This window comes from Petromyzon marinus, chromosome 79 (genome assembly GCF_048934315.1).
Source record: "Petromyzon marinus isolate PM22_M1 ecotype Great Lakes invasive population chromosome 79, UKy_Petmar_22M1.pri1.0, whole genome shotgun sequence".
NCBI lineage: Eukaryota > Metazoa > Chordata > Hyperoartia > Petromyzontiformes > Petromyzontidae > Petromyzon > Petromyzon marinus.
The window spans coordinates 713,121-730,483 of record NC_133745.1 but is presented as its reverse complement, the minus strand read 5'-3'; the positions used below and the strand labels follow the sequence as shown (position 1 = coordinate 730,483).

Sequence of the window (17,363 nt, the reverse complement as noted above, 5' to 3'; positions counted from 1 at the left end):
CAATTCTTAACACACACAGCGGGATATACGGTCCCCTCACCCGATACCCTAGGGAGGTACAGCCTCCTAGCTTGGCGGGACTTGCAGGTCTACCGCTAACCTCCTTGATACCTAAGGAGGTACAGCCTCCGGACTTGGTGGGACTTACACGTCTACCGCTATCCTAGCCTAGAGTCCTCCGGCTAGGACCTAGGGGAGGCTATCTGACCCACCGCTGGCCCGGTGGGTCCTGACCACTGGGTATGCCGAGCCTTAGCCCTCAAAAGGGCTGGAAGGCTGGTCCAGGGTCCTAGCTAGTCTTCAGCCCAGTCTTCCGTCTTCGTGTAAGGAGAGAACTCCTCTAGCTCTGTTGGGTCACCCTTCTTACACTCGTTCGTGGCCAGGTAGAACCAATCACACATTCCCACGTGGAACAGTCTGATTGGTTCTTACCAAACCGTGGCTACGATCCACTGACCCCAACGGTTGTACCCAGAGGTAACGCTGCACTGCCCTGGTGGCAATGCAGGTTACCCAACAGTGCGGAGTTAACACCTCTTACTATCATCACCACCGTTACCATCATCACCATCGTTACCATCATCACCATCGTTACCATCACCACCACCGTTACCATCACCACTGTTACCATCAGCACCGTTACCATCATTACCATCGTTATCATCACCACCGTTACTATCATCACCACCGTTACCATCATCACCATCGTTACCATCATCACCATCCTCACCATCGTTACCATCACCATCGTTACCATCACCACCACCGTTACCATCACCACTGTTACCATCACCACCGTTACCATCATAACCATCGTTATCATCACCACCGTTACCATCATCACCACCGTTAACATCACCACCGTTACCATCATCACCATCGTTACCATCATCACCATCGTTACCATCATCACCATCGTTACCATCACCATCGTTACCATCACCACCACCGTTACCATCACCACTGTTACCATCACCACCGTTACCATCATAACCATCGTTATCATCACCACCGTTACCATCATCACCACCGTTACCATCACCACCGTTACCATCATCACCATCGTTACCATCACCACCGTTACCATCATCACCACCGTTACCATCATCACCATCGTTACCATCACCACCGTTACCATCATCACCACCGTTATCATCATCACCATCATCACCGTTACCATCATCACCACCGTTACCATCACCACCACCGTTACCATCATCACCGTTACCATCGTTACCATCCTCACCATCACCACCGTTACCATCACCATCGTTACGATCACCATCACCACCGTTACCATCATCACCATGATCACCATCGTCACCATTATCACCATCATCACCATCGTTACCATCACCACCGTTACCATCATCACCACCACTACTCACAGTGAGCGCGGCTCCGTGATGAGAGGAGCTCCCTGGGAGGGAACTGTGAGGGAATGGTGAGGGAGAGGTGGGGAGGAGAGGTGAGGGACGGGGAAGAGATGACGGAGGTAGTGAGGTGAGTTGAGTGAGAGAAGTGAGGAGGTGGTGAGAGGTGAGGAGGTGGAGTTGAGGTGAGTGAGAGGTGAGGTGAGGAGGTGGTGAGTGAGGGCCGTAGCCACGACCCTGGCACTGAATCGATTCGCCCGTCCACGCCACCTGTCAAAACAATTCGCGATTTCGATTTCGCCATTGGGTTAGGTAAGGAATCGAAATGATATTCGCGTCAGAGGTTTACCGATATCGCTCAACGTGAGTCGATTCCTTGGTCGCACGATTCCGCTCACGACGCAAGGGCGACGAAATCTATCGGAATCGAATACCTGGATTGGTAAGAGCGTGGAATCGCTCAACCGATACTCGTCCCCTGTTACACCTCGCCCTTTACCCCTCGCCCGTTACCCATTGGTCTCGCGAGACTCCTCGCCCGTTACCCACTGGTCTCGCGAGACTCCTCTCGCCCGTTACCCACTGGTCTCGCGAGACTCCTCTCGTCGATTACCCACTGGTCTCGCGAGACTCCTCTCGCCGTTACCCACTGGTCTCGCGAGACTCCTCGCCCGTTACCCACTGGTCTCGCGAGACTCCTCACGCGTTACCCACTGGTCTCGGGAGAAGCGGCGCTAGGAGCGAGGTGAGCGCTGAGTCAGTCAGCGCAAGGAGCGAGGTGAGTGCTGAGTGAGTCAGAGCTAAGAGCGAGGTGAGTGCTGAGTCAGTCGTCTCAAGGAGCGAGGTGAGTGCTGAGTCAGTCAGCGCTAAGAGCGAGGTGAGTGCTGAGTGAGTCAGCACAAGGAGCGAGGTGAGTGCTGAGTGAGTCAGCGCTAGGAGCGAGGTGAGTGCTGAGTCAGCGCAAGGAGCGAGGTGAGTGCTGAGTCAGTCAGCGCTAGGAGCGAGGTGAGTGCTGAGTCAGCGCAAGGAGCGAGGTGAGTGCTGAGTCAGTCAGCGCTAGGAGCGAGGTGAGTGCTGAGTGAGTCAGCGCTAGGAGCGAGGTGAGTGCTGAGTCAGTCAGCGCTAGGAGCGAGGTGAGTGCTGAGTGAGTCAGCGCTAGGAGCGAGGTGAGTGCTGAGTGAGTCAGCGCTAGGAGCGAGGTGAGTGCTGAGTGAGTCAGCGCTAGTAGCGAGGTGAGAGCTGAGTCAGCGCAAGGAGCGAGGTGAGCGCTGAGTCAGTCGTCTCAAGGAGCGAGATGAGCGCTGAGTGAGTCAGCGCAAGGAGCGAGGTGAGTGCTGAGTCAGTCTGCGCTAGGAGTGAGGTGAGTGCTGAGTCGGCGCAAGGAGCGAGGTGAGCGCTGAGTGAGTCAGCGCTAGGAGCGAGGTGAGTGCTGAGTGAGTCAGCGCAAGGAGCGAGGTGAGTGCTGAGTGAGTCAGCGCTAAGAGCGAGGTGAGTGCTGAGTGAGTCAGCACAAGTAGCGAGGTGAGTGCTGAGTGAGTCAGCACAAGTAGCGAGGTGAGTTGCTGAGTGAGTCAGCACAAGTAGCGAGGTGAGTGCTGAGTGAGTCAGCACAAGTAGCGAGGTGAGTGCTGAGTGAGTCAGCGCTAGTAGCGAGGTGAGTGCTGAGTGAGTCAGCACAAGTAGCGAGGTGAGTGCTGAGTCAGTCAGCGCAAGGAGCGAGGTGAGTGCTGAGTGAGTCAGCACAAGTAGCGAGGTGAGTGCTGAGTCAGCGCTAGTAGCGAGGTGAGTGCTGAGTGAGTCAGCACAAGTAGCGAGGTGAGTGCTGAGTGAGTCAGCACAAGTAGCGAGGTGAGTGCTGAGTGAGTCAGCGCTAGGAGCGAGGTGAGTGCTGAGTCAGTCAGCGCAAGGAGCGAGGTGAGTGCTAAGTCAGTCGGCGCAAGGAGCGAGGTGAGAGCTGAGTCGGCGCAAGGAGCGAGGTGAGCGCTGAGTCAGTCGTCTCAAGGAGCGAGATGAGCGCTGAGTGAGTCAGCGCAAGGAGCGAGGTGAGTGCTGAGTCAGTCAGCGCTAGGAGCGAGATGAGTGCTGAGTGAGTCATTCAAGACGATATTGATGATGATGCTGGCGGGAGCGGTAGTGTAGCGGATCAGCGCGCTGCGCTACTAACCTGGCAACCCAGGATCGATTCCCCCTCGTGACCAATACCAGTGACGGTTATCTGAACCGATTCTGGGCCTCTTCTAGGTCGACTCTGCCTAAAATGAGTATCTGGTGCGGTGTGTAAACCTCGCCACTAGGGAGACAAAGGCGGTCGGGCGTGGTGCTGGCTACCCACCCCCTCGCTTGCCATACCGGCCTTCATAGGTGCTCGCTAACAGCACTTTCCCCATCAGTCTGTTACGGCTACATGGGGGATATTTGTTTTCTTTGGTGATGATGACGGTGGTGGTGATAGTGATGATGATGGTGGTAATGTTGGTGATTATGATGGTGGTGGTGGTGAGGGTAGAGGAGCGACGGTCACAACAATGAGCGGAGCGCTGGGTGGCTAAAATACAGCGAGTTGGCAGAGTTGGCACAGTGGAGGGGGGTACTCGTGGTAACTGCGTCTGTCCCGAGACCACCTGTCAGCGAGCTTTCAACACTTCACGTGGCCTCAAAGGGCACCTGGCCTGACACAGGCGCCATGGTGACGTCACCGTCCCTTGGCGAATGGTGGGTATTGGTATTGGTGGTGGTGATGATGTGGCCTGGTCTCAGCTAGCTGAGGATAGTTGCAAGCATGATTTTCAACATCGCTTGCAGCTGGGTGTAGCATCATGCCCCCTCCTTCTGATGCTGAGGGGAAATGGGTGAGGTTCAGGACTGTGGTTCATGCAGCTGCAACGGCTGCATTGGGTATGCAGTCCAGACCTCCTCAGACGCTGGCTGAAGGAGGTGTTCCGCTGGTTGAGAAAAAACGACAGGCTCACTCCCGTCTACAACATCCAACATCGGAAAATGAGGATGCTTACCGCAGCCTTTGCTCAGAGATTCGGAGGGCTGTGCGGAGCTGCAAGGATGAGTGGTGGGCGCAGGATGTTCAATCTGCCTCAGTTGCCCACAATCACAAATCACTATTTCATTCCATCAAAAAGTAACTTGCAGCACCTCACCTATCACCATCCTTAAGGGAAAGAACGTTAATCCGATCTCCGACCGCCAGGAATAGATCTGCAGGTTTGCAGAGCATTTTTGTGAGGTCTTGAGGGAGGGGAATTCCCTCAGCCCAGACAACATCATGGGGCAAGGTGGGGACGACCCTGCTAGGGCTGCCGTGCCTCAAATATTGGCAGAAGTATCCACCCCTTCTGAGTGGTTGGCTGAGATGCCATCTGTGGAGGAAGTGGGAGGGGCGATCTGAAGTTTGATACCAGGAAAAGTGCCTGGCAGAGACGATCTCCCAAGCTAAATGCTGAGGGAGAGTGGCATCTGTGTGCAGACTGTCCGACATGAAATCATCACAACTGTCTGGACGACATGACTGGTTCCGCAGGATTGGAAAAATGCCCTGGTGGTCCCCAGACAGATTGTAGCAACTATGGGGGCATCTCTATTCTCACTGTGTTGGGAAAGGTCCAGGAATGCTGAGGAGAGGCTTGCGGAGCACCAATGTGGTTTCAGACCAGGGTGGTCCTGCACGGATGCCATATTTTCTGTTTGTTTGCTACAGCAGAGGTGTAGAGAATTCCAACAAGTCCTACATTTCTGCTTTATTGACCTGGTCAAGGCCTATGATACCATCAACAGGATAGGGCTGTGGGCAGTTCATCTTCAGAGTCCCAGACTCTCGGCTCATAATTATTAAGGGCCTTTATGATGGTGGACAGGCCCAGGTAAAGCTATGTGGCCAGGAGTCGGAGCCATTCCCTGTTCACCTTGGGGTGGGACAGGGATGTCCTCTGGCTCCCACATTATTTACCATCATCTTTGACCACGTTGTTAGAGAAACTTTCCATGACTGTACCCGAGGTGGCTCGTGAAGAACGCTACTAGGCAGTTGGAGGTAATCGCCCTCCAGCAACAACGGAGGGCAGAAGAGCGATGCTCACAACAATGAACGAAGTGCCGGGCGACTAAAATGCAAGAAATGGGCACAGTAGGGGTACAGCTGGTGCATCTACCAGTCATCTCAGTCAGCCAACCATGGTACCTGGGTCTGTCCCGAGACCTCGTGTAAACGAGCCTTCGACACTTCCCATTTCCTCAAAGTGCAGCTGGCCTGGCACGGGTACTGTAGTGATGTCACCGTCACTTAGTGGTCAATAGGTGCTCACTAACAGCAACTGCCCCAAGAGTATGTTATGGCTATATGGGGGATCTTTGTCTTTGGTGGTGATGATGATGGTGGTGATGGTGGTGATGATGGTGGTGATGGTGATCATGGTGGTGATGGTGATGATAGTGTTGATGATGATAATAGTGACGATAATGGTGGTGGTGATTATGATGGTGGTGATGATGATGGTGGTGATGATGTTAGTAACCGGACATGGGCCTCCCCCAGGTCGACTCAGCCTCAAATGAGTGGACGTTGATGATGACGACGACGATGGGACTCGTGTGACATTTAAGATGATAACAACATAGAGAATACCGAAAATGCTGATGGACAGATAATAATGTGGCGGAGCTGCGGTGGCTAGGATATGTTAACTACCTCGCCTGGTATACAGGAGGTTGTGGGTTTGATCCTGGCCCTGATGCCTGCTATATATTTGGAGTTTGTATGTCTCTCTCACCATGGTCGCGTGGATTTTTATCCGGGTCCTCTGGTATCCCACTCGACATTTAGAATCGACATCCGTTTTAAGAATATTTGGCTGCTATAAATGTCCACAGGATAAGCTACTTCGTTGAACTATCGTTTGTGATGGCCAGGTGGCTTCTGAAAAAGAGCTACACAGCTTAGTGAGCCTTACCTGGTAAAATAAAAAATAGTTCAGCTTTCGCGCGGTGAACGAATGAGCGAGTGTTCGTTCCCTTCCATACAGCGGCGGTAACGGTGGCGGTGGCTGCCATGGAGGCCGGCTCTCTGGCCCTGCCGGTCTCCGCTCCGTCCCAGCGCCCGAGGGTGAAGCAGGAGGATGCAGCCTGGAGGCGCCAGTCTCCACCCGCAGATGGGACGCCGTGGAAACGCGAGGGGGACGGCCGCGGTGAGAAGCACCCCTCACGAGCACCTCCTGAGGTCACTTGGAGCCACCACTACCACCCCCACCTTCCCCCCCACCACCACCCTCACCAGAAATATAAAACTAGGAACAATTTTATTTATATTTTTATTTTACCAGGTGTAAGGCCCAATGAGCTACGTAGCTCTTTCTCAGATGTGACCTGGCCATCACAAATGATAGCTCAACCAACTGCTGATCATCATGACGTGGAAATGTATAGCAGCAGCCAATTACTCTCGATGTGTGACGTTCATTCTAAATATGTGGCAAAAAACGGGAGGACCCGGAGAAGAATCCGCGTGACCAAGGGGAGAGAGACACGCAAACTCCAAATATACAGCAGCAGGCGTCAGGGTCGAGATAAACTCACGACCTCCTGGATACCAGGTGAGGTAGTTAACACCTCTTAGCCACTGTGGCGAGAGAAGGAGAGACATGCAGACTCCACATATACAGCAGGCGTCATCAGGGTCAGGATCGACCTCATACCAGGCGTGCGTTAACTCTGTCGCTCCCCTCTCTGCCCTCCTCCGTAGAACCGATTGTGAAGAACGTGCATGAGCGCAGGGCCGGCTGTGACATGTGGCTGGAGGTGAACATGACGCGCGACGGCTTGGCCCAAGGCAGGTGGCACTCCCTGCTGCCACTGCTGCTGCTACTGCTGCTGCTACTGCTGCTGCTGCCGCTGCTACTACTGCTACTGCTGCTACTACTGCTGCTGCCGCTGCTACTGCTGCTGCCGCTGCTACTGCTGCCGCTGCTGCTACTGCTGCTACTACTGCTGCTATTGCTGCTGCTACTACTGCTGCTGCTACTGCTGCTGCTATTGTTGCTGCTGCCGCTGCTACTATTGCTACTATTGCTACTGCTGCTGCTACTGCCGCTGCTACTGCTGCTGATGCTACTGCTGCTACTGCTACTACTGCTGCCGCTGCTGCTCCTGCTGCTGCTACTGCTGCTACTGCTACTACTACTGCAGCTGCTGCTGCCGCTGCTGGATGTTGCACGGTGCCGTGCGGTGTTTTGTAGTGGACGTGCACATACCCTGGCACAAGCGCCGTGGTGACGTTGCCGCCACTTAATAGCGAATGGTGGCTGTTGTTGTACCCAGGGAGTAGGTGAGGGTTATTCGGTGTCTTTTGAGAACGGAGGGGAAATATTCACCAAAGAATGAAGATAGGGTTCGTACATCAGCACATCACTTACTACCCCTTGACTCCACCACCGCTGCTGCTGTCATGCATTGCCAGTCTCCACCCACAGCCGGGACGCCGTGGAAAAGCGAGAGGGGACTGCCGCAGTGAGAACCGCCTCTCACGAGCAGCCCCTGGGGTCACCAGGAGCCTCCACCACCACCCTCACCACCCCCAACAGCACCACCACCCCCAATTTACAGCTGAAGACTGTGCAACATTCTGCTCCCCGCATTCACACAGTGGGCTGTCACGTAAACACGCCCCATCGATGTTCGTAAGCAGCACACGCTCCCTGGTCACACCTGAAACGGTTGAACTGCACCAATTGGCGCCTTGGGATGATGCGATGTGCAGCTTGAACACGCGTGGTTTAGAAGCCACTTGCCGTTTCTCCCGACACTGCCCAGAGTCGGTGCACTTCGCTCTTTTGATCCTCAACAGGTGCGGGCTGTAGGAGCGTTGATCGCACATCCACCAGGCTTCCCGTGAAGACTGAAAGTAAGTCGTCATCCCTCCCATGGTGATTCTCCTCCCCCGATGATTCCTAATCTGAACGACAAACAATTTTTGAGGTCCACGATGTGGGGGCACTTTACAATGCACGGTCAGCGTTGCTTGCGCTGCACGAAATGGTATGTCTGTGTGTGTGACATGTACAGTATTGTAGCGGTTAGCGCTATGCTGCGTTACTAACCTGGTGACCCGAGTTTAATTCTCGCTCACGGCCAGCACCAGTGTGACGATTATCTGAATCGGTCCTGGGCCTCCCCTAGGTCGACTCAACCTCAAATGAGTACCTGGTACAGTGTGTAAACATCGCCACTAGGAAGAAAAAGGTGGCCGGGCGTAGTGCTGGCTACCCACCCCCCATGTGCCGTGCTGGCCTTCATAGGTGCTACTCGCTAACAGCACTTGCCCAACAGTCTGTTAAGGCTACACGGGGGATCTTTGTCTTTGAAGCATGCATCTGCCGCGGAAACAAGGGAGCCTATTCTGCGATGTCACTGAGCCTTGGGTTGTACCAGGCAGGTTTAGATAGCTCCCATCACCCCACATCTCTTACAATACTCCTTGTGCAGTAACAGCAGGGAGGTGAGTCGGTCCCTAACTGCCACATTATCACTCCCCCTCCACACCCCCTTGCAATGCGGTCAGTGTTGACACAGCAATTTAGTTTGTAGAATTTTAAATATATATGTGTCAGCTTGACAGCTATCAGTGCTCAGTGATATACAATTTTAGTGCTGGGTGCCACAACACAGTGGTGGGAGTCGCTGAGGAGCCCTGCAGAGATGTGTGCAGGCGTGCCCACGTGAAGCAGCGGTGAGAGGAGCCGGTACTGCGTGCCCACGTGAAGCAGCGGTGAGAGGACTCTCTCTCCTCGTGAGAGGCACCGGTACTGCATGTGCCGCTGTTTGCCGCTGTTGCCGCCCATGGCGGGCAGGGCTCAGCAGGTGTACCCTGCTCACCTAGGTATGCAAGCTGACGGAGGGGGCCTCCAGGCCGGCGAGGAGACTTACGGCGGCGGCGGTGACTCATGTGCAGGGCTGGGAGAGGAGACGCGAGGGAACCGCATGGCTTCGGGCTCGTGGGCCGAGGTGGAGGTGGAGCTGGAGGACACGGGCGACGGTGAGCGGCGGTGGCGCCCGTGCGGTCATCTATCTTGGGCGGCCGATGCCAGAGGCATGGACGGTGACTAGGGAATGTTAAGTAGCTCACCCGGCATACAGGATATCATGGCTTCGATCCCGACACCGACGCCACCTGTTTATTTGGAGTTTGCATGTCTCTCCCTGTGGTCGCATGGATTTTTCTCTGGGTCCTCTGGTTTTTCCCTCCACATTTATAAACGTGCATTTCGAGTATTTGCTATAAATTTCCGCATGAGCTACTTCGTTGAGATATTGTTTGTCATAGCCAGGTCGCTTCTGAAAAAGAGCTATTTCGCAGATCAGTGGGCCTTACCTGGTACAATAAACATAGTTTAAATATCAATAGTAGGGGTGGGATGGAATGACGGCAAACGCTGTGCGGTGGAACGCGGGGAGAGGGCGGAGAGATGTGCAGTGCGGGTGTCATCGTGTGACGTCGCTGTGCATGTGACGTCGCTGTGCGTGTGACATTGCTGTGTGTGACGTCGCTGTGACTTCGTTGTGCATGTGACGTCGCTGTGCGTGTGACATTGCTGTGTGTGACGTCGCTGTGACATCGTTGTGCATGTGACGTCGCCGTGCGTGTAACATCATGTGTCTTCGCTGTGAAGTGTGACGTCGCTGTGCGTGTGTCGTTCAGGGCGGAGTTGGGCACCCACGCTCCAGTTCCACTACGTTTCACCTGCGTCTTCATCTCAGGAGGTGAGCAGGACTGTTGCTATGTTTGATTCTTTACCTACAGGCATTCCTCTACTTACGAACGCCCGATTTATGAACGCCCGTACTACCGAGCCAACTTCCATGAAATAGAATAGAAATAACATTGACTTACAATGCATACTAGCCATTGCAAACTGAACTGCAAAACTATTTTGTTCAAAGGAGCGTTCCTCCATGAGATGTAATGAGTCAGCCTCACGCTGGGAGTGTTTGCGTGTGTGTGCACGCGGACGTTCGTTTCTCAGTCCGCTTGTCCTGGTGAGGATCACGGTGGCAGAAAATTGAGTAGGGTGGTCCAGACCTCCCTTTCCAATGGCGACAGACTCTAGCTCTTCCTAGGAAATTCCCAGGCATTCCCAGGCCAGCTGAGCGACATAGTCCCGCCAGCGTGTCTTGGGTCAGCCCCTGGATCTTCACCCAGTGGAATGTGCTCGGGAGAGTTCCAGGGGGAGTTTATCGGGGGGCATCCTTACTAGGCAACCAAACCACCTAAAACTGGCTCCTCTTGATCCGGAGGAGCAGCGACTCGACTCTGAGGCTCTCCCGGATTACTGAGCTCCTCACCCAATCACGGAGAGTGAGCCCGGCAACCCTGCGGAGAAACCTTATTTTTCCCCTTCTACCCACAATCTCATCCTTTCGGTCATGACCATAGGGTGAGGGTGGGAATGTAGATCAACCTGTAAACTAAGAGCTTTCTTCGAGTACTCAGCTCCTGCATCACTACCACGGAACGGTACAGTACCCGCCGTAGGACACCGTACCGATCCGCCGGCCGATCTCCCGCTCCCACTTACCATCATTGGAAAGACGTGATAAACCATTTCGGTTCTTGATTGATTGTATATTACGGTGACTTTCAGACCACAGTCCATTCGCTGGCACTGCCTCTTAGTACCTTTCACACGACGGTCAATGGTATGGTTTATAGCATATTGTATAATAATAAATAGCATAACAGTGTAATGTTTAGCATAATTCATAAGGCAATATATAGTATCGTAATTGTATAGTGAATATACAGCAGTGTGGTATACAGTAGGGTTGGTAGAATAATACAGTGTAATATTACAAGTCTAATATTTTTATAGTCTAAAGTATAGGGTAGTGTATAGTAACGCATTGTATAATACATTGGTGGGGCTTGTCTATGGCAGTGTATATTACGGTGTATAGTCGTGTAATGTAGAAAATAAGTTTCGTTGGAGGCATATCAATATAATGCATAATGTTAGAGCTTACAGTGGGCTGTGTATATGATATTATACAATTTAGTTTAGATTGGAAGGTATAACATTGCAATGTATACTAGTCTAGTTTATAACATAGTTGTAACGCAACACAGGACAGAGCAGCGCATCGTGGCTGTTTCTCCCCCCTCCTCCGTTCCGAGCATAGATGGACTCGTCCGTCTGAACAAAGCGCGTCGCTTTCCGTGGCGCTAACGTTGAGGAAAAAAGAAACCGCCACTTTTTTCGACATAGAATTGTAATGTATAATGACTTTATTGTTAGTAGCTCAGCTGATTGGAGAGTATATTGAGTTTATTGATAATATTGATGTAGTATATATATTTTAGTTTTTTAACAGTTTGCTATATGGTATTATATAGTGTAGTGTATACCCAGTTACTTTATGTTAATAGCTCAGCTTATTGGAGAATATATTGAGTACATTGATTATATTGATGTAGTTTATATTTAGTTCTTTCACATCGGTTTATTGTATGATAGTTGGGTAGTTGCAGTTATTTAGCGTCAATATACTAAATACCTCTGTTGATATGTAAACTCTGACTTTAACATAGCTACTTCCGTGACCAGTTACATGCTAATCCCTCACACTAACATCATGCTAATCTCCCAGTTACATGCTAATTTCTGACTTTTAACATCCTGCTAATCTATCACATTAACACAGCTACTTCAATGCTAAATAATTCTGTTGATATGTAAACACCTTTGTCAAGGCGCTCTGCTCCTCCCACCCAGCTTAAAATACGCTGCTAAGCTTAGCAGTGTTCATTAAGACGCTGTCTTCCCGACAGTTCTGTTTCTTCACCTGAGGAAGCATACTTGTGTTGTGGCCGAAACGTCATGAGAATTTTATTTTATTACGTTGTATTTTTATTATGTTATTATTTCCCTTCTACGTGACTTTACCGAAAGAACCAAGAAGAAGATTCTCGACCATGGTTCGCATCAATTGAGAGTGATTACCGCACCTGAATGTGGACCGCCCCTGTGTCAACTCAGCCTTGATTGAGTGCAGAGTGAGGTGTTTAAAGCATTGCCATTTGGTGGCTAGATGTTTACCACCACGCCTGGTATGCAGGAGGTTGTGGGTTTGATCCCGACCCTGACGCCTATATATGCAATGCTTTGTTGCTCGGGGTTCCAACCAAAGTCTTGGGCCTACTGCAGCTGGTCCAGAACGTGACTGCCAGGATGTTCACGCAAACTGCTTTCCGTGAGCACATTTTTACCACTATAATAAAATATCTGCATTGACTTACAATTAAATTTAGGGTCCAATTTAGAGTGTTGCTACTAACATACAAGGCCTCAAATGGCCTTGCACTATTTTACATTCAACAGCTGATTCACTTGCATGTATCATCACGACATCTCTCATCCACTAATTTACATCTGCTCCATGTGCTGAGCATTTCCATGCACTGCCCAAAGACTATGGAACACCCTGCCACCTGTAGTGAGACAGGCGAGGTCACTCACCTTGTTTACATCTGCTCTAAACACTCACTTGTTTCGCCTGGCCTACACTTTCCATGTGTGATCAATTCTGGCTGTCGCCTGATGAAGCTGGATTTCAAATCTCGCTGTCGCCTGATGAATCTAGTTGTAATTACTGGCGAAACGTCGTACTCAGTTTGTAAATGTTGAGGCTTGGCTCTCCCAACACACCGGTGTAGTGCTGTACTCGTGACAAATTGGCCACGTTCTGTTGACGTGACAACTCTTACTAGTCGGCTGTGTCGGGTGGTGGAGGGTTTTAACGACACATTTATATTTTTAAGCAATCTAACCCAAAAGGCCTATATTATGGGTTTAAATGTATGTGAATTTGGGTGATTTGTTCACCTCTCTTGTACTTTGCACGACTATCGTTTTTTGAAATTGTGTCGTAACGTTCTGACCCAGTGCCACTACTAGACATCTGTGAAAAAGAGCTTTATAGTTCATCAGGTTCCTCTTGCAGTATAAATACTGATTCTGATACGTGTGTATATATCTTATTTCTTGCGTGCAGAAATTATTGCCTGAAGGCAGCCTGTTTTGGAGGCATCTGTTCATCAACTCTTGTCAAAAGCATTTGAGGATATGCCTTCCTTCAGCTTTGTGCATTGAGCACAGGATATAGGTCAGACATTTAGCTCTTGGGGATCTGTTTTGGGTTTGCAATACATTTGGGATCGCAGCGAACGGTCATGCAGCACTTGAAAAACATGTGCGGCCATGAGAGTGCAAACTATCCCGTGTGGATGAGGAATTTGTTGGAAAGAAGATCTTTGGCTCACAGCCTTGTTATGTTTAAGTTGATGTAATTTCCTTGTTTATTTGTTACTGCTGCAATCATGGTCGTCACGATGGCCACTCTCATCATCATCCTCATCATTGTCTCCTTGTTGATCTGCTCTCGCTACTAACGTAGCAGGTTCCAGGACATGTAACAATGCTTAATGTTGATTCCTGCAGTTGTGATAACTTTCATTAAGTCGTCATGTATGAATTGATAAACTTCTATTTGTACATGTCGTATGTAATTGGTCCATGATACATGAAGTTGTCATGCAGTGCATGTGCTACAGGCTGTCTGATATTGATGAGTAATTCGTTGTTAAAGATGATCTTAGGCTTGCAGCCTTGCATGGTTCAAGTTACTTAATGGCCTCCATTGTGCTATTCAGAGGTGTGTGCCGCTGTGAGTTTTTATTTGTCACGTGCAGTTGTGATTCTCAATGTAAGAGGTTGTGGGACTTCCTCAGGGTTTGAATTAATTACCCCCCCCCCCCACCCAACCTCCCCCTCCGGACTGGCCGTGCCAGCGAGGATCCAGGCTGGCAATGCGGCGCCTAGTGAAGAAGGTGCGGGGCCCCCGGGTGACGCGGTTCTCCCCACGCGAGATGCTCACCCTGGCGCAAGAAGCGGCCCGCCGCGTGGGGCCCCTCTACGGCCATGGTGGCGCCCTCGCCAACGCGGCCACCCGTCGCCGGGCCTGGGCCGAGATCGCCCACGCAGTGCGGGCGCACAGCATCTTCCCCCGCACGCGGGACCAGTGCCGGCGCCGTTGGGACGACCTTCGGCGGTGGGCCAAGAGGAAGGCCCTGCGGGCAGCCGGCAGCGCTGAGCTAACGGGGATCAAGCGGCTGCCAGTTGGAGTTGTGCTCACCCGACCAGAGGAGCTCGCCCTCGGCACCTTCCCCGAGCTGTCCATGGAGGGGCTCGCCGTCTGGGACGTGGGGTGGTCTGCACGGAGCTCCGTCGACCGCGGCAATGGGGCAGAGCCGCCTGCTATGGTGGCAGCAGGGGCCGACTCGTGGCCGGACGAAAAGGCTGTCGACCTCCTGGTATTGGGCCCCGTGGCACCGCTGGTGGGCGGCCCGCTGCATTACGCGGCGGCGAAGTCGACGGAAGAGGGAGCAGACGAGTCGTCATCTATCCCCGATGTGGAGCGGCGTGATAATGTAGAGGAGGAGGAGGAAGATGAGGAAGAGGAGGAGCGGCAGGAGGAGCTGGCGGAAAGTTCGGATGAGGCATGGGCGGCGAGAGGCTCCTCCTCTCCGCCCAACGTTGTGGGAGGACGCCCCCTCGCCCCCATCTCCAGCACGGAGAAGTCGTCCGTGCTGCCCTGCCCATCCCCTGCCACCGTTTTTCCTCCACGGTTCCCCCCCCGTGTGTCCCACAGGGGCGCGCATGCAGGGGCCCCTCCCCCACCCCCGGCCCCGCCCCCGGCCCCGGCCCCGGCCCCTCGCATCGCCGTGACCACGCGTGAGCGTGACGCGACCGCGCATGACGCGACCGCGCGTGAGTGTGACGCGACCGCGCGTGAGCTCGGGCGACCCGTGGGCGAGCTGCTGTCGCGACTGGATGCACTGGCCGAGACGCAGCAGGAGCTCGTGGTCCAGGGCCTCGAGCACCTACGCCTGCTGAGGGAGCAGGCCGAGAGCCAGCGGCACGCCGAGCGCCACCTGGGCTCCATCGCCGCTGCCCTGCAGGAGCTGGCAGCGATGAAGCGAACGGGGGAGCCGCTACAACGGCCACCCGGTGGAGGTGCTGGCACCAGAGACTCCGGCCCCAGAGACTCTGGCCCCGGGCCCCTGGGAGGGCGAAGCCGGAACTGGAACAGGGCCCGTGGACGGGACCGGGACAACCGCAGGAAAACAGGAGCTGGTTTTACCCTGAGGACCCGGCAGAGCCATCCTGGACCCTGACTCCAACCTCCACTTCATGTTTTATTCAACTTGTCTAATGCCAAGTAATTTGTTGTGTCTCCAACAGGGAGAGGCTGCTGCGAGTTGTGTCAGAGTCTCTATGAGCATCCTTAACTGCGACCCCACCTGGTACAATTTTCAACGACGGCTTGATGTCATCTAGCTGTGCCTACCATGAACATAGCGATAAAGTGCTTTATATAAAAATCTAGGAATCGCAAGCTATTTTTTTAAGTTGTGTGTGTTGACATGTATGTATGGACGTTGAACTTCTTTCGCCAACCATGCTAATTGGAGGTGTGGGTGAAGAACAAACTAAAAACAAAATGCAGTTGTAAAGAAATTAGTTTTCAATCTAGATGATTTTAAAGTGCATAGCTCCAGTGGCTTCCTAATATTGGAAGGAAGAGCGTTCCAGGTGACTGCAGAAGCGCATATAAAAGCGGCCGATGCGGTGACCATCTTTGTTAAATGGCTAGCCGTAAGCTACTGCTGGGAGGCTGACTGGAGTGTGTAATGGTTTATGCTCCTTGACGAGATCAGCAAGGTATTGTGATTAATTTATGGCAAGCACTTGATGTGTAATGACTGCGACCTTATAACGTCTTCGTTCGGCAACCGGAAACCCAATGCAGCTCAGTGAGCACGTGAACTTTTCAACGGTATTTCACATATCCGTATTTACCTGATTGAGATGTAGAAGCCTTGAATATGATTGGCTTGCTAAAGCATTATGTGGCTTGCTAAAGCAAGCCACATAATTGTTGACTCCAGAAAAGCTTTCACTTTAGAGTCCATCTGAGGTTGGAGTTATTTTGGGATGGAGCTTCTGGTTGATGTCTGGCTCTTCTACCTGCATGATGTCTGCATGAATCACTGCAGCATTGATTTAATTTCCTTGTTTCTCTGTTACTGGACCTGTCATAGTTGCCCCAACAGCCACTTTCATCATCATCAATCTCTTCTTGTCGCTCTGCTCATGTAGCACATTACTGGACATATGAGAATGCATAACGTCGAGTCCGACATATGTGATGATATCTGTTGAGTCGTTCACGAAGCAATTACATACATTTTTATTTAATTGCTTCATGTAAAGCTGGCGACCATTAGGAGGTTCTGCAAAAGCAAGGATTCTCAAACGTAATCATCGCAAACCTGTATGGCTACATGGTTAGTTGTGAGAACGGCCACTCGATCATCCAGCTACCTCTCCTGCTTGTCTCAGCTGTTGATATTGCCACGACTGTTGCATTCAAAAGCAATCTGGCTTGACTCCACTTCCAATATCTTGGATGTGTTCTATATGCCTGGCCGCTTGATTATCCACTCTTGATTAGTGGACTGAGGTCATCTAACTTGGGTCACTACTTGGTTTAAAACCAAGGTCTCAATGGTGCTGACTAGGTGAGTTGATCCGGTGATACGAACCCATTAAGTTACCTAGCTACATATCGCGTGTGTTTTTAATAAATATATTTTTTATATATGGTTAATTTGGTCAAGGTTTTTTTGTTGTGACTAGATTATAATTAACTCTCACAAAGGTCCAATGGATTAATGCACCAACTATTCACCATTGCCGTTAAAGAGAATATGGCTTGGATTTGTGACGCATCTACATGTAAAATGTATGTATGGTGAACCTTTTTTGCACTGTATGTAGAAAACTGCTTATCCGAGGTGCGGACGAGGGACAACAGCCTACGTAAAAAGCAGTCCTAAATAACTGAGTTTTCAATGCAGATTTAAAGTGCACA

The 17,363-nt window shown here is 51.7% G+C and overlaps 2 protein-coding genes across 14 annotated transcripts in view; one reads left to right on the top strand and one right to left on the bottom strand.

The window, feature by feature from the left end:
- Nucleotides 1-1,726, bottom strand: part of LOC116958502 (uncharacterized) — a 28,828-nt gene extending 27,102 nt beyond the window's left edge. Inside the window, exon 1 of one of the 4 annotated variants that reach the window (XM_032981126.2) lies at nucleotides 1,389-1,726. The gene's annotated coding sequence lies outside the window, so the exon portion shown is untranslated. The remainder of the gene's footprint in view (nucleotides 1-1,388) is intronic. The other 3 variants (XM_032981128.2, XM_032981124.2, XM_032981127.2) reach the window with 3 other exon arrangements.
- A 72-nt stretch (nucleotides 1,727-1,798) lies between these two features.
- On the top strand, nucleotides 1,799-17,099 carry LOC116958496 (uncharacterized). Of its 10 annotated transcripts, XM_076057116.1 has the most exons (8): nucleotides 2,665-2,828; nucleotides 2,862-3,254; nucleotides 6,404-6,565; nucleotides 7,120-7,206; nucleotides 8,221-8,277; nucleotides 9,253-9,408; nucleotides 10,072-10,133; nucleotides 14,218-17,099. In XM_076057116.1, the coding sequence occupies exons 3-8, from the start codon at nucleotides 6,430-6,432 to the stop codon at nucleotides 15,601-15,603; spliced, it is 1,884 nt and encodes a 627-aa protein (XP_075913231.1). In that variant the 5' UTR covers nucleotides 2,665-2,828; nucleotides 2,862-3,254; nucleotides 6,404-6,429; the 3' UTR covers nucleotides 15,604-17,099. The 10 variants fall into 10 exon arrangements, with proteins under 10 accessions (XP_075913234.1, XP_032837004.1, XP_032837003.1 ...); XM_076057119.1 differs by lacking the exons at nucleotides 2,665-2,828; nucleotides 2,862-3,254 and adding an exon at nucleotides 1,799-2,151 and having other exon boundaries at nucleotides 9,325-9,408; XM_032981113.2 differs by lacking the exons at nucleotides 2,665-2,828; nucleotides 2,862-3,254 and adding an exon at nucleotides 1,802-2,118.
- Nucleotides 17,100-17,363: the final 264 nt, after the last annotated feature.